Source organism: Malaya genurostris, chromosome 1 (assembly GCF_030247185.1).
Source record: "Malaya genurostris strain Urasoe2022 chromosome 1, Malgen_1.1, whole genome shotgun sequence".
Lineage (NCBI taxonomy): Eukaryota > Metazoa > Arthropoda > Insecta > Diptera > Culicidae > Malaya > Malaya genurostris.
Window position 1 is genome coordinate 78794253 of NC_080570.1, and position 17433 is coordinate 78811685.

The 17433-nt window shown below is 37.0% G+C and overlaps 1 protein-coding gene across 1 annotated transcript in view; it reads right to left on the bottom strand.

Annotated features, from left to right (window-relative positions):
* LOC131440557 (isocitrate dehydrogenase [NADP], mitochondrial-like) overlaps positions 1-17175 on the bottom strand; it is a 29312-nt gene extending 12137 nt beyond the window's left edge. Inside the window, exon 1 of the mRNA XM_058611938.1 lies at positions 16915-17175. Within this exon, the coding sequence (XP_058467921.1) occupies positions 16915-17008 (94 nt within the window). The 5' untranslated portion in view covers positions 17009-17175. The remainder of the gene's footprint in view (positions 1-16914) is intronic.
* Positions 17176-17433: the final 258 nt, after the last annotated feature.

The following is a 17433-nucleotide window of genomic DNA, read 5'->3' on the forward strand; positions in this document are numbered from 1 at the left end:
TTCCGGAACCGGAAGTCGGATCGGGATGAAATTCAGTAGCGATCTATGGGACCATAAGATTTTTCATTTGAATCTGAGTTCGTGAAAATCAGTTCAGCCATCTCTGAGAAAATCGAGCGACATTATTTGACACACACACATTCATACATACATACACACACAGACATTTGCTCAGTTCGTCGAGCTGAGTCGAATGGTATATGACATGGTTCAAAAGTCGGTTTTCACAGTGATTGTATAGCCTTTCTATATGAGAAAGGCAAAAACGGAATTAAAAGCCTTTTTTAATCCACCTAGTGGTGTAATTATGCCTTTCTCATATTACTTATAGTCTCAAAAACATCACTAGAAGATTCCGTCAAGTTTCTCTTTTGAAACTTGAATAAAATCAAAAACTTTCTTCGATATAAATTACCATCACCTTTTCAATTTGTAAACAGTTATACCAAGTTAATAAAGATTTTAATGTGGCAACCCTGCACGCTATACAAAATTGAACAAAGCACACTGTGTGCTAGGCGAGAGCATTTTCTTCTTCTTCTTCCGTAGTATCTTTCACGACAATGAGAGCTCTAATTTGTATAATAATGTTGCTAAGAAATCGAAGTGAGTTCCATTTTTGGAGTTTTTCTTTACTATTATCGGTGCGTTCGGAAGCGGAAACCGAGTACTAATAGTCCCAAAGTAGATTTGCATATCCACTAACTAACAAGGTGTGTCAACTAGATGAATTTACCAATAAATTTTATAAAAATGTGCACCTCGTTTCCGAGATCGAAAAAAAAGTTTGATGCCAAAAGGCTTAGGATTGCATGAAACGTCGAGATTTAGTGTCATCTCGAAAAAAATTTTCTTTTTAAATCGACCTTTTGGGACTGAGAGAAAATATAAAAATTTTCTCAGAAAGTTAATTTTGTCAAAAAAATTTTTTTTTTTAGATGTCACTAAATCTCGACGTTTTGAGACGTTTGGCATCAAAAAAAATTCTCGATTTTGGAAATTTCATGTACTTCACCCTATGGTGCTTTTTCAAGATCGAAAATTGTCAATCCTTTACCACCGGGCAGCACTCCTTACGCATGTCCGATTTAGCTCAAATTTTGCATGAGGACATTTTTCGAGGTGCTTAAACTTTTGAGTACTAGAGCTTTACGAAAATAGAGGTGATCCCAAAATTTTGGCACCCTTATATATATAAAAGTGGTAAAAATCAACGTGTTTTGTCGGTTAAGTCCCTTATATCATTATATCTCCGCAACCAAAAGTCACAGCCATTTGGTCTTCGAACTTGATCAATGGTCCGATAGTAGCTTTCAAACGAGCCTAAGTTTGTTAAAATCGGTTGAGCCATCTCCGAGAATCTTGCGCGGTAAAAACACAACGCGTTTTTTCAGTTGCGTCACTTATACCATCATATCTCCGGAACCAAAAGTCACAGCCATTTGATCTTTGAACTTGATCAATGGCCTAACAATAGCTTTCAAACGGGCTAGACTTGTAAAAATCGGTCCAGCCATCTCCGAGAAACTTGCGCGGTAAAAAAACACGTTTTGTCGGTTACGTCATTTATACCATCATATCTCCGGAATCAAAAGTCACAGCCATTTGATCTTCGAACTTGATCAATGGCCCGACAGTAGCTTTCAAACGAGCATAGGTTTGTTAAAATCGGTTCAGCCTCTGAGAAAATTGAATCTCAAAATTTGTGACCTACCGTTAAGCATGGAGGAGGAAGCGTAATGATGTGGGGCTCGATGGCGGCCAGTGGAACTGGTACTATGGAGTTTATTGAAACGATTATGAACAAAATGGGTTATCTAAACATCCTAAAACGCAATATTTATCCTTCGGTGGAAAAATTAAAATTACCTCAGGGTTTACTTCCAGCAAGACAATGAACTCAAGCATACCTCCTACGTAGTACGTGAGTGGTTGCTGTATACTGTGCCGAAGCAGCTCAAAACTCTTCCTCAATCGCCCGATTTGAATCCCATTGAGCATTTCTGGTGTAAGGTGAAGAACAGGCTAAAAATGTTACACCAACAAATAAGAAAAACCTCAAAACGGCAATTCAAAATATTTGGGAAAATATTCCACTAACAGTGACCAAAAATCTGGTGGAATCGATGCCACGTCGCTTACAAGCCGTGATACATGCCAAAAGAGCGCACCATATACTGAATAAGATTTTTATAACTAGCGGCATTCAAACTTGTTTTTATTAACAATAAGTTAACTGCGCACTCAATTTTAAAAGATCAGCACCAAAGATTTTGCTTTCATATAACGAATTTCTAATAAATTTCATTGTTTCTATTCTTTATTCATATGAAAATAAAAATATGGCAAACTATAATTAATGCCATTTAATTTCTTGTAAATCTTTTTAAAATGAAAATTACTAAAGGAACTATATGTGTGCACTCTATTTGGCGACTGACTGTACATATTTGCTGATCTCGACGAACTGATTCGAATGGTGTACAACACTAGTCCCTACGAGCCTCGGTTAAAGAATTGTTTTTACTGTAATTGCATAACCTGTATGAGAAAAGCAAACAGTATAGTAAAGTGTGGAAAATTATAGGTTGTATGGTCAACATTCCAAAACAAAGTCGCAAAATAAAAACATATTTGCAACATCCTTCGTCCATGTAAGGTTTCCGGGTAGATGCAAATAACAAACAACGATTAAAATAATAACAAATACCTAGACGCCGGCTTTTGAACCTAGACGCTGGCGACTTTGACTCCGAGTAAAACGAACACGTGGTACGCGCCCTAAACAACAACTCATGAAAAAAAGAAAAAATAAACAAACTTGCATGGATGCGTGCGATCCGAGAAAATTTTCAGAGCGAAACTACGCGATTGGAGTCCGATCTAGAGCGACCGCAGGTTGCTAAAAAAAACATATCAAACGTGTTTGGGCGACTCTGCCCGCATAGCGTTTTGGCTACCTGGGCAGCCATGGCCACCAGACGGCTACCAAAATTGATTCAGTGACGGTTGTCAAATCCAATTTAACAAAACAAAGCAGGCCGGAAGCTGACCCACCCGCATGCGCATGGCTGCCAGATGACTGACTAAACGCTGCCAGCTGGAAAAATATGGCTGGCAGACATTCTGGTGACCGACTGCCTCACCGCTGCCAGATATACAACTCAAATGATACACCGAATCCACCAGGATTTTTCCACATTGAAATCTTTGACATTTTCAGGGAAGGTGAGAAGATGAAAACGCTCAGCTAACTTAGATACAGGCGACTTTGTTTTGTCAAAATGGATTTGACAACCGTCACTGAATCATTTTGGTAGCCATCTGGTGGTCATGGCTGCCCAGGTAGATAAAAAGCTATGCGGGTCTGATCAATATACGAAAATTACGGTCATTACGGTTAGACCCTACTTTTCACGTAGATTTTAATGGACTGCCATTTTAAACCTGTTTAATACACAATCCAGTAAAAATTATTTGATTCGTATATAAAATGTAGTGTAGTACTCATATCACATTCAGATACCTGAAAACTGTTATTTTAAATATTGGTTGGAGATTTTCAAAGTTTTCATATACATCATTAGGAATCTGATCATAAAAACATGAACATTTATTTCAGAAAATCTGCATAGAAGTTCTTCTTATTCTTCACTTCTGGATGGTGTCACCTCACTTGAAATGACGTCGATTGATGGCACAGCAAGTTGGGCTATATTGCAAGTTAATTTTCGTTTCTTTTCACTGGACTACAAGTGAAAATATCAATGCGTGATTTTTCACCGTGTTCACTCGTGGAGGGTTCCGGAGGTGGCACAGAAGCTCAATGGCTGTAAAAACCACTGTTTCGTAAAAACCATACCTACCCAAAATTGAATACAACGGGTATTACGACATTTTGGGTAAATATGCTTCTCGAAAAATTTGAGTAGATATTACTCCCTTTTGTTGATATTTGTAAAAGAGTATAAAGTACCAAAGACATTGGAAATCTATTCATGCTTCACAGTGTATTCATATGTTTAAATGTAAACAAGCATTTTAATGTATTTTACTTACCACCTAGAGTCTGATACGGCTCGCTATCTAAAACACTTTATTTTTTCCATCCTAAATTTTGGTAAAATTTTCACTACTCATTCGGGTCGGGTACGAGTACAGGTAATTTTTAATCAGGTACGGGTCCGGTACGGGTAAAATTTTTTATTTTTTATCGGATACGGATAATTTTTTTTATTATTGATCGGGTACGGGTAATTTTTTAAATTTATTATCGGGTACAGGTCGGGTACGGGTTATTTTTTTTGCTGATCACTCGGGTACGGGTCGGGTTCGGGTATAAGAATTTCTATACCTGTCCATCTCTAGTAGGAAACACTACTGCCACCTACTCGACTGTTCGCCGCGATCTTTCAAAACGTACCGGAACGATAACAAAATCCTCCTGCCTGTTACAGAAATATTCCAACTACAACAATTTTAACACTTATCACACGATTTCCCTTAGTGTTAAACACAACTTTATTTTTATGTCGCATAGATCACACGAGAATTCGATCGGAATAAAATGAAAATAAACTTGTAATTTTAACCAACAGCAAAATCTAGCGTGAAGTGAATGTTGCACCAAAATATTGTGGCTCATGTGAAAGTGGCACCCAAATCGCGGTGGCACCTTGTGTCGATCGTGGTGACTTCTGCAAGTGTTCACCAAGCTGATTGTGCAAATTTTACACACAGTTCGCATGTTATCTGTGGTTTGTCCATAAACTAGTATAACCTATAGAGTGAAACAGTACTCAGATCGGTTAGGCCATCTCTGAGGAAACGATTCCGAAACCGGAATCTGGGAACCGGTATAATCGAAGTTGGTTCGAGTAAAGTGACTGGGATTCATTTTTGAGTCTATGGATACAATCTTGGTCAAAAACCAAAGAACAAGGAAAGCCAAATTAATGTTTGGCCGTCTACTGACCATGACTACCGATTGGAATTATTTTACTTTTTATTTCAGGTGCTTCTGGAATCAGAAACCAAAAACCAGCAAAGCCGGAATCGAGTTGTTTAGCAATTTTGATACGTGTTTTGTTTCGCCGCTTCAAGTGACGGTATCCATTTTTTTAATAATTCCGGAACCGGAAGTCGGACCCGGATGAAATTTTTATATGATACCTTCCATTTGAATTTAAGTTCGTTGAAATCGAACACGCCACCAATGAGAAAAGTGAGGAAGTAATTCGAATTAGAAATTTTTTTACTAATCTCACTGTAACTCCGGAACCTGAAGTCGGATCAATATAAAACTCAGGAGCTTTGTAAAGGACAATTGTACCTTTCATTTGAATCTAAGTTTGTACGAATCGGTTCAGCCGTATCTGAGAAAAGTAAGTTCACTTTTCATTTGAATCTGAGTTCGTGAAAATCAGTTCAGCCATCTCTGAGAAAATCGAGCGACATTATTTGACACACACACATTCATACATACATACACACACAGACATTTGCTCAGTTCGTCGAGCTGAGTCGAATGGTATATGACATGGTTCAAAAGTCGGTTTTCACAGTGATTGTATAGCCTTTCTATATGAGAAAGGCAAAAACGGAATTAAAAGCCTTTTTTAATCCACCTAGTGGTGTAATTATGCCTTTCTCATATTACTTATAGTCTCAAAAACATCACTAGAAGATTCCGTCAAGTTTCTCTTTTGAAACTTGAATAAAATCAAAAACTTTCTTCGATATAAATTACCATCACCTTTTCAATTTGTAAACAGTTATACCAAGTTAATAAAGATTTTAATGTGGCAACCCTGCACGCTATACAAAATTGAACAAAGCACACTGTGTGCTAGGCGAGAGCATTTTCTTCTTCTTCTTCCGTAGTATCTTTCACGACAATGAGAGCTCTAATTTGTATAATAATGTTGCTAAGAAATCGAAGTGAGTTCCGTTTTTGGAGTTTTTCTTTGCTATTATCGGTGCGTTCGGAAGCGGAAACCGAGTACTAATAGTCCCAAAGTAGATTTGCATATCCACTAACTAACAAGGTGTGTCAACTAGATGAATTTACCAATAAATTTTATAAAAATGTGCACCTCGTTTCCGAGATCGAAAAAAAAGTTTGATGCCAAAAGGCTTAGGATTGCATGAAACGTCGAGATTTAGTGTCATCTCGAAAAAAATTTTCTTTTTAAATCGACCTTTTGGGACTGAGAGAAAATATAAAAATTTTCTCAGAAAGTTAATTTTGTCAAAAAAATTTTTTTTTTTAGATGTCACTAAATCTCGACGTTTTGAGACGTTTGGCATCAAAAAAAATTCTCGATTTTGGAAATTTCATGTACTTCACCCTATGGTGCTTTTTCAAGATCGAAAATTGTCAATCCTTTACCACCGGGCAGCACTCCTTACGCATGTCCGATTTAGCTCAAATTTTGCATGAGGACATTTTTCGAGGTGCTTAAACTTTTGAGTACTAGAGCTTTACGAAAATAGAGGTGATCCCAAAATTTTGGCACCCTTATATATATAAAAGTGGTAAAAATCAACGTGTTTTGTCGGTTAAGTCCCTTATATCATTATATCTCCGCAACCAAAAGTCACAGCCATTTGGTCTTCGAACTTGATCAATGGTCCGATAGTAGCTTTCAAACGAGCCTAAGTTTGTTAAAATCGGTTGAGCCATCTCCGAGAATCTTGCGCGGTAAAAACACAACGCGTTTTTTCAGTTGCGTCACTTATACCATCATATCTCCGGAACCAAAAGTCACAGCCATTTGATCTTTGAACTTGATCAATGGCCTAACAATAGCTTTCAAACGGGCTAGACTTGTAAAAATCGGTCCAGCCATCTCCGAGAAACTTGCGCGGTAAAAAAACACGTTTTGTCGGTTACGTCATTTATACCATCATATCTCCGGAATCAAAAGTCACAGCCATTTGATCTTCGAACTTGATCAATGGCCCGACAGTAGCTTTCAAACGAGCATAGGTTTGTTAAAATCGGTTCAGCCTCTGAGAAAATTGAATCTCAAAATTTGTGACCTACCGTTAAGCATGGAGGAGGAAGCGTAATGATGTGGGGCTCGATGGCGGCCAGTGGAACTGGTACTATGGAGTTTATTGAAACGATTATGAACAAAATGGGTTATCTAAACATCCTAAAACGCAATATTTATCCTTCGGTGGAGAAATTAAAATTACCTCAGGGTTTACTTCCAGCAAGACAATGAACTCAAGCATACCTCCTACGTAGTACGTGAGTGGTTGCTGTATACTGTGCCGAAGCAGCTCAAAACTCTTCCTCAATCGCCCGATTTGAATCCCATTGAGCATTTCTGGTGTAAGGTGAAGAACAGGCTAAAAATGTTACACCAACAAATAAGAAAAACCTCAAAACGGCAATTCAAAATATTTGGGAAAATATTCCACTAACAGTGACCAAAAATCTGGTGGAATCGATGCCACGTCGCTTACAAGCCGTGATACATGCCAAAAGAGCGCACCATATACTGAATAAGATTTTTATAACTAGCGGCATTCAAACTTGTTTTTATTAACAATAAGTTAACTGCGCACTCAATTTTAAAAGATCAGCACCAAAGATTTTGCTTTCATATAACGAATTTCTAATAAATTTCATTGTTTCTATTCTTTATTCATATGAAAATAAAAATATGGCAAACTATAATTAATGCCATTTAATTTCTTGTAAATCTTTTTAAAATGAAAATTACTAAAGGAACTATATGTGTGCACTCTATTTGGCGACTGACTGTACATATTTGCTGATCTCGACGAACTGATTCGAATGGTGTACAACACTAGTCCCTACGAGCCTCGGTTAAAGAATTGTTTTTACTGTAATTGCATAACCTGTATGAGAAAAGCAAACAGTATAGTAAAGTGTGGAAAATTATAGGTTGTATGGTCAACATTCCAAAACAAAGTCGCAAAATAAAAACATATTTGCAACATCCTTCGTCCATGTAAGGTTTCCGGGTAGATGCAAATAACAAACAACGATTAAAATAATAACAAATACCTAGACGCCGGCTTTTGAACCTAGACGCTGGCGACTTTGACTCCGAGTAAAACGAACACGTGGTACGCGCCCTAAACAACAACTCATGAAAAAAAGAAAAAATAAACAAACTTGCATGGATGCGTGCGATCCGAGAAAATTTTCAGAGCGAAACTACGCGATTGGAGTCCGATCTAGAGCGACCGCAGGTTGCTAAAAAAAACATATCAAACGTGTTTGGGCGACTCTGCCCGCATAGCGTTTTGGCTACCTGGGCAGCCATGGCCACCAGACGGCTACCAAAATTGATTCAGTGACGGTTGTCAAATCCAATTTAACAAAACAAAGCAGGCCGGAAGCTGACCCACCCGCATGCGCATGGCTGCCAGATGACTGACTAAACGCTGCCAGCTGGAAAAATATGGCTGGCAGACATTCTGGTGACCGACTGCCTCCCCGCTGCCAGATATACAACTCAAATGATACACCGAATCCACCAGGATTTTTCCACATTGAAATCTTTGACATTTTCAGGGAAGGTGAGAAGATGAAAACGCTCAGCTAACTTAGATACAGGCGACTTTGTTTTGTCAAAATGGATTTGACAACCGTCACTGAATCATTTTGGTAGCCATCTGGTGGTCATGGCTGCCCAGGTAGATAAAAAGCTATGCGGGTCTGATCAATATACGAAAATTACGGTCATTACGGTTAGACCCTACTTTTCACGTAGATTTTAATGGACTGCCATTTTAAACCTGTTTAATACACAATCCAGTAAAAATTATTTGATTCGTATATAAAATGTAGTGTAGTACTCATATCACATTCAGATACCTGAAAACTGTTATTTTAAATATTGGTTGGAGATTTTCAAAGTTTTCATATACATCATTAGGAATCTGATCATAAAAACATGAACATTTATTTCAGAAAATCTGCATAGAAGTTCTTCTTATTCTTCACTTCTGGATGGTGTCACCTCACTTGAAATGACGTCGATTGATGGCACAGCAAGTTGGGCTATATTGCAAGTTAATTTTCGTTTCTTTTCACTGGACTACAAGTGAAAATATCAATGCGTGATTTTTCACCGTGTTCACTCGTGGAGGGTTCCGGAGGTGGCACAGAAGCTCAATGGCTGTAAAAACCACTGTTTCGTAAAAACCATACCTACCCAAAATTGAATACAACGGGTATTACGACATTTTGGGTAAATATGCTTCTCGAAAAATTTGAGTAGATATTACTCCCTTTTGTTGATATTTGTAAAAGAGTATAAAGTACCAAAGACATTGGAAATCTATTCATGCTTCACAGTGTATTCATATGTTTAAATGTAAACAAGCATTTTAATGTATTTTACTTACCACCTAGAGTCTGATACGGCTCGCTATCTAAAACACTTTATTTTTTCCATCCTAAATTTTGGTAAAATTTTCACTACTCATTCGGGTCGGGTACGAGTACAGGTAATTTTTAATCAGGTACGGGTCCGGTACGGGTAAAATTTTTTATTTTTTATCGGATACGGATAATTTTTTTTATTATTGATCGGGTACGGGTAATTTTTTAAATTTATTATCGGGTACAGGTCGGGTACGGGTTATTTTTTTTGCTGATCACTCGGGTACGGGTCGGGTTCGGGTATAAGAATTTCTATACCTGACCATCTCTAGTAGGAAACACTACTGCCACCTACTCGACTGTTCGCCGCGATCTTTCAAAACGTACCGGAACGATAACAAAATCCTCCTGCCTGTTACAGAAATATTCCAACTACAACAATTTTAACACTTATCACACGATTTCCCTTAGTGTTAAACACAACTTTATTTTTATGTCGCATAGATCACACGAGAATTCGATCGGAATAAAATGAAAATAAACTTGTAATTTTAACCAACAGCAAAATCTAGCGTGAAGTGAATGTTGCACCAAAATATTGTGGCTCATGTGAAAGTGGCACCCAAATCGCGGTGGCACCTTGTGTCGATCGTGGTGACTTCTGCAAGTGTTCACCAAGCTGATTGTGCAAATTTTACACACAGTTCGCATGTTATCTGTGGTTTGTCCATAAACTAGTATAACCTATAGAGTGAAACAGTACTCAGATCGGTTAGGCCATCTCTGAGGAAACGATTCCGAAACCGGAATCTGGGAACCGGTATAATCGAAGTTGGTTCGAGTAAAGTGACTGGGATTCATTTTTGAGTCTATGGATACAATCTTGGTCAAAAACCAAAGAACAAGGAAAGCCAAATTAATGTTTGGCCGTCTACTGACCATGACTACCGATTGGAATTATTTTACTTTTTATTTCAGGTGCTTCTGGAATCAGAAACCAAAAACCAGCAAAGCCGGAATCGAGTTGTTTAGCAATTTTGATACGTGTTTTGTTTCGCCGCTTCAAGTGACGGTATCCATTTTTTTAATAATTCCGGAACCGGAAGTCGGACCCGGATGAAATTTTTATATGATACCTTCCATTTGAATTTAAGTTCGTTGAAATCGAACACGCCACCAATGAGAAAAGTGAGGAAGTAATTCGAATTAGAAATTTTTTTACTAATCTCACTGTAACTCCGGAACCTGAAGTCGGATCAATATAAAACTCAGGAGCTTTGTAAAGGACAATTGTACCTTTCATTTGAATCTAAGTTTGTACGAATCGGTTCAGCCGTATCTGAGAAAAGTAAGTTCACTTTTCATTTTTTTTGCACATATCACCCTGTTATTCCGGAACCGGAAGTCGGATTCGAATAAAATTCAGGAACTTTGTGTGGGGAACACACACACATACAGACATTTTGCGTACTCTAAGAATGATACAGTGCTTTGCTCGCGTAGGTCATCCTTAAGAAAACGAAGTGGGTATTATATGCACTTCCAGCACCGGAACCCGAGAACCGGTATAATCGAAGTCGGTTCGTACGGCCACCAACTAACACGAAGTATTGAAGTTTTTATACGATTTTGCCATTGTACTATAAACGACGGTTTAAATTTTTGTTCAATCCTAAATTATGCAGTAATTTTTGGTAGGACTATGAGACCTATCATTTGACCTTAAGATTGAAAATATCGGTTTTGCAAACTTTGAAAAAGTGAGTGAGATCCATTTTTGAGCATATGATTATTTTCTCCAGTCGTTAATTGAAAACCGGGAACCAGGATAGTCAGAATCGGTTTATTTAGCTGCCTACTGATAATGGCCATCGATTTGTGTAGTTTTGAGTCCAGTTTTGAAATTTTAGGTGACGATGTACAATATTCAACACACTTTACCCTATAACTCCGGAACCGGAAGTTGCATCTCGATGAAATTCATGAATTTTGTATAGCACCGTGAGACCTTTCATTTGAATTTAAGTTTGTGGAAATCGGTCAAACCATCGCTGAGAAAAGTGAGTGAGATCCATTTTGGAATATATAACCACTATTTCCTGTGCTTCCGGAACCGAAGACCGGGAGCCAGGATAGCCAGAATCGGTATATTTAGTTGCCTACAAATAATGGCTATCAATTTGTGGAGTTTTGAGTCCAGTTTGAAATTTTTTTTGCGGTTTCTGTTTCGCCGGTTTAAGTTACGGTGTACAATATTTAACACATTTAACCGCATAACTCCGGAACTGGAAGTGGGACCCAGGTGAAATTCCGGAATTCCGTAGGGGACCGTGAGGCCCTTCATTTGAATGTAAGTTTGTCAAAATCGGTTCAGCCATCTCCGAGAAAACCTAGATTATTTGATACATACACACACATACGTACACACATACGTACACACATACATACACACAGACATTGTCCAGTTGGATGAGCTGAGTCGAATGGTATATCACGCTTGGCCCTTCGGACCAATTTTTACTAGTCGATTTTTCAAGAGATTGCATAACCGTTCCATATGAGAACCCATCCCTGAAAATGAAATTTTTATACCTATCAGTCGATAAATAAAGTCGGATAAAGTTTAGTAGGATTAAACGGAGTTGTAAGACCTTTCATTGGATCCTACGTTTGTAAAAATTGGATGACCGGTCTCTGAGAAAATCGATTGCACGGTTTTTAGTTCATTTTGCACTTTTTACCCCATAACTCCCGAACCGGAAGTCGGATCCAGATGAAATTCATTAGCAACCTATGATTTAATTTAAATCTTAGTTCAACAAGGGATTTAATTTAAATCTTAGTTCAAGAAATTCGGTTGAGTGGTCTCTGAGCAAATCGAGTGCACATTTTATTCATTTTTTTGCACATTTTACACCGTTACTCCCGAACCAGGAGTCCAATCTGGGTAAAATTCAATAGCACCCTATGGGATCAAGAGACTTTTCATTTGAATCTAAGTTTGTGAAAATCGGACCAGCCATATCCAAGAAAATTGAGTGCATATTTGTTACATACACATACATACACACATACAGATACACACACGTATTTGCTCAGTTCGACGAGCTGAGTCGAATGGTATATGACATTCGGCCCTCCAGGCCTCGGTTAAAAATGGGTAATGTCAGAGACATAACTGGATGTCGTGAATACGAAAACAACTAACATGTTCCTTAACACTTCCGAATATCAATTAATTGATCAATTGTATGCATTATGCAAGCATTTCCCTTTTTCACATTTTTCGCAAAAGCAAAGAAGGCTCCACTTGATCTCGATTACTGTGAATTTCACACAACGAAAAGTGCACAAATCTAATCAAACAGTTCTAGATTTGCACTAAACTGAGGATATTTACCTTCGATTTGCGAAGATGAAATCCTAACAGTTTTTTAGAAAACTTTTAGAGCCATTAGAACGGCTGATTTTGAGTGATGCTCCTCACCGTTGTCCTCTTTTCGTTGTTTTTTCACCAATGCAAACAACTTACAGCTGTGACGCAATCGTTCTTGTCGGAAGCGAAACTAGCTTTGCAAACGACCAGCGTTGCCAGGTTGCCAGATTTGTCTGGCAAATGCCAGATTTTCCTCGCTTCGCCAGATACTCTAACTAACCAGATCTTTTGCCAGATTTTCCAAATTTTCCCAGACTTTCCAAGTTTTCCTAGAATTTGTCAGATCTCGCTAGATTTTTACGGAATTGGCTTCTATACGATAGGTGACCTTTTTTTGAGAGACCTTTTTTTTGCTCACTGAATATGAAACCCGGCAAAAATATCCTTGTATATAGTAGACCCAGACAAATCCAGATAAATGTTTGAGTTAAGACAGATTTTTAAAAAAATAACCTGGCAACTCTGCAAACGACACACAATACGTCTGCTTGCAGTGGCGATAGAATCCAAACTGATCCAATTTTTGTTAAGAGGTTTCTTTTTACGTGATTTCGTTTGTAGCTTTTTCACTAATGGGCGGTCCTAACGGCTATAAAAATAACCGAATACAAAATTTTAATGTCGATTATTTCATTTTGGATTTGCATTTCATTGAAAGAAACTATCACGATGCTGTACGGGATTCATTCCTGCCTTTCAGAAGGACCAAATTGTGGAACACACTACGATATTAAGCACTGTTCGGAACATTGTTCTCTTCCTCAGAACGCGTTCTGATTGGCTGGTGTTGACATGGGTCAAATGAGACAGGTTTTTTCACGTTTAAGTTGAAAAATTTCGTTTCTATTGGTAGTTAGATTATATAAAGTGATCTGTGAAAGACAGATCTCTTCGATACTCGTTTATACCAAACATTTCAGAAAAGTTTAATTTTGAATCATTTGAGATTATGTCACACAACTGAAAATTTTATCATAAAATTGTGATCATATTTCCGATGGCATGTAGCAAAAATCATGTTGATTCGTTAGATACAACAAGAGATTTTTACTTAAGCAGTCTGCCTTTAAATATGTTATTATTGAAAAAAAAACAAGAGATTTTCACGATCAAAAACTTATCACTCAGGGTAAATTTTGAAAAGGCACCCCATAGTAAAGTAAGTCGTATTCACGACAAAAAAAAGTCGGCCCTGGGGGTCATTTGAACAAAATTATTTTTCATAAAAATTTCATAAATCACCCTAAATCAATAAATGTATAATCATTGAAATCTATCAAACCGTTTTTACCTTTTTTATATACAAAAAATAGGTATAGAATTCGCGACTTTTTCCCCTATTCCAACAGTAGAAGTTTTGAGCGCTGTCTGGCAAAGAAATGCTTGGGAGCAACATAAAACACGATTTTTTATACTGTCACATACATTTGTTTCTAAGTACCCAAAAGACTGTGTACAGCATGATATTTTACTTCGGACCGATTTTAGCACGGTTCGTTTTTGGCAACATAATCGTTCGAATATACCATATGTTAACCAGATGATGGCAGAATTTTCGATTAGAATGCAATTCCATAATTATATTGATTTAAACTACTTTCAGCAATAAGTGCTACCCAAAAATTTATTTCGCACTACGATTCCTCAAAGATGTCTACATTGATTTTCAAACATTTTGAAACAAATGTAAACTATACTGATACTCAGGTCAATTTGTCTGACTTCGGCTACACCGAATTTCGAAGTCCGGTTCCAATATCGAATCGTTTCTTAAGGCTCAATCGTTTTCTCAAAAAAAAATAGTCAAATCGAATTGTAGAAGAAAAAGTTCAAATTAAACTAAATCCAATTTTATCCAATTCTGACTTCCGCTTCTTGAATTGTATTATGATGAATTTTTAAAATTCAAAGCGATATGGAAGATGACAATCTCGAAAAGCTTTAAACTTGGACTCAGAAATATAGCAATTTATACGTCATATGGCCATACGAATCGGTTTGGGTTATGCTGGTTCCTGAATACCGGCTCTGGAAGTGCCTTAAATTACCCTAAACTCTAAAGTGGAAATTACTTCGACATATCATGGAATGTTTAATTGATTGTTACACTTTTAGATTCAAATTCGATCCGATTTGCAGTTTCGACATTATAGAGTAATGAGTGATTAAAATCTCAAATTGTCATTTAAAACGACGGACATTAGAATAATGTCATGAAAAGAGAAAAACCGAAGAATATTCATGCAAAAAATACATGCGGATTGATAAAAAAAGGTATCATCTCACTGCTAGGTGGATTAAGCACGTTTTTATTATAGCATTTTTCGAAATTTTTCTTGGGACACCCTGTGTCTCCGAAACAGGAAGTTACAACCGTTTCATTTTCAAACTTGATGCACAGTTCTAAAGTAGCTTTCATATCAGCCTGGAGATGTTGAAATCGGCTCATCTCTGAGAAAATTGAGCGGTACAAAACAGCGCGTTTGTTGGTTACATCGCTTATATATATTATATCGTCGGAACCAGATGTAACAGCCATTTGATCTTTTAATTTGATGCACAACCCAATAGTAGCTTTCAAACGAGCCTAAGTTCGTTATCATCGGTTCAGCCATCTCGGAGAAAATTGAGGGGCGAAAAAATAAATGCTTTTTGTCGGTTACACCACTGTATAATATCTCCTGAACCGGAAGTGACAGTCAATGTATCTTCAAACGATTCACAACACAATGGTGGCTTTTGAAACGATCCTCAGTTTTCTATAACTGGTTAAGTCATCTCGGAGAAAATTGAGCGGAGAAAAAATAACCCATATTCAAGAAAATTGAGCGTGTAGACAAAAAAATGCGGTTTGTCGTTTACGTTACTTCTACGATCATATCTCCGGAACCGGAAGTGTCACCCACTTTATCTTCGAACTTGATCCATAATCCAGTGGTAACTTTCAAATGAGTATAAGCTTGTTGAAACCGTTGTTGTTGTATTGTTGTTTTCACACTTCGCAACGTGCACACACACACATACACACAGAGACTAAATTTGTATATACGAGACAGTTGTTAAGATATTTCATTTATTAGCTAAATATTTAAATTTTTAATTTTTACAACGCCCTAGATTTTTACCGCAGTCACTGCGAAACCCGAAGTTTCAACCAAAGCTTAGATTAGAAACTTAGATTCAAATGAAAGGTCTAAATGTTTCATATATGATGTGCACCAAAAACGTGAAAATTATTTGTCTCAGATTTCTAGGAGATGGCTAAACCGATTTTCACTAACATATGTTTAAATAAAAGGTCTTTCATTTGTTCATTTAAAATCGTCAGTGCGTTTTGTAATGATTTAAGGAGATTCTGAACAGTATTTTGGATTTAATTAATATTACAGGTTTCAATTTCGTTAAGACAAAATATTAAATTGATTTTTTTTTATTATTATTGAAATACATTATTCGATACTACACAAGATTCCCAAGTTTGATCAAGATCTGGTGGTGACCATTCGGAGTAGCGAATTTTTTGAAATTGGATAATAAATTTCTCTAGTTAGCAGATAATGACAGTCTATAACCAAATGGTTTTGGTTATACTGGTTATCAACGTTATTTATTTCAACCGTTATTTAAATCGAAGATGCAGAAAATATAGAAATGATTTGAAATTGGGCTCAAAACTGTTCAATTTGTAGTGTATATTAGTTACACATTTTTGTTAGAATATATAAAAAAGCTTATTTTCCAACACGTCATGATTACTTAGTTATGTTGCCCGGTTTTTATTTCCTACGAAATAGAATTAACTTCCTCAACATATAGATTTGGCGCTATATTCGATATATCTATAGATAAATGTAGGTTAGAATATATATACTACGATTAAGAATGCTCATTTCTACTTCTTTATTCCAGAAAAGTATTTATTTTCTTTCAAACAATTCATTTGCAACAGATCTCTTAGTCTATAATTTTCACGTGAAATTATGTCAAAATCAATTCAGTATTAAAGATTCTTTGATCAAGGCGATATAAGATCAATAACCGGTGACTTTACACTTGGCGTCGCGTCATTATCTCATGTTAATGTGTTGAATTAAAAGGATATACTTACACTTATTTCGAACTGATGTCACCGAAAGCGGCACTACATTGTTGGTGTAGTTTGAACCGACAAATTTTGCCAACCTCATCAGGGCGCGAGCCATTTTCGAAGTTTAAAAAAAAGGGCAAATGTTGAAGTAAATTCAAAACCAGAACAAAAATCCAAAAGAATCACTATAGATCAACGAAAGAATAACATAAAAATCGGTGAACGAGCAGACACTGATAACCGAAACCGCTCGTGAGCAACAATAAACGTAGACTGACTAAGTGGACGCGATGGCAATCGTAGCATTTCAATGAGGTCTGCGGCAAATCTGAGATTGTGATAGACAATGCAAAGTATGTGGTAGTGTAGTATGAGCCGCATATATCGGCGTCGGTCGCTCTGCTGAGAGAGAAATTTACGCACGAAACTAACACATATGGCAGTGGTGTTTGAAATATTTACTATCATAGTTGTACATTTTTTTCAAAAACGATAAGAATACTACTAAGTGTGTAGTTTCCGAAAGGCATATTAATACAT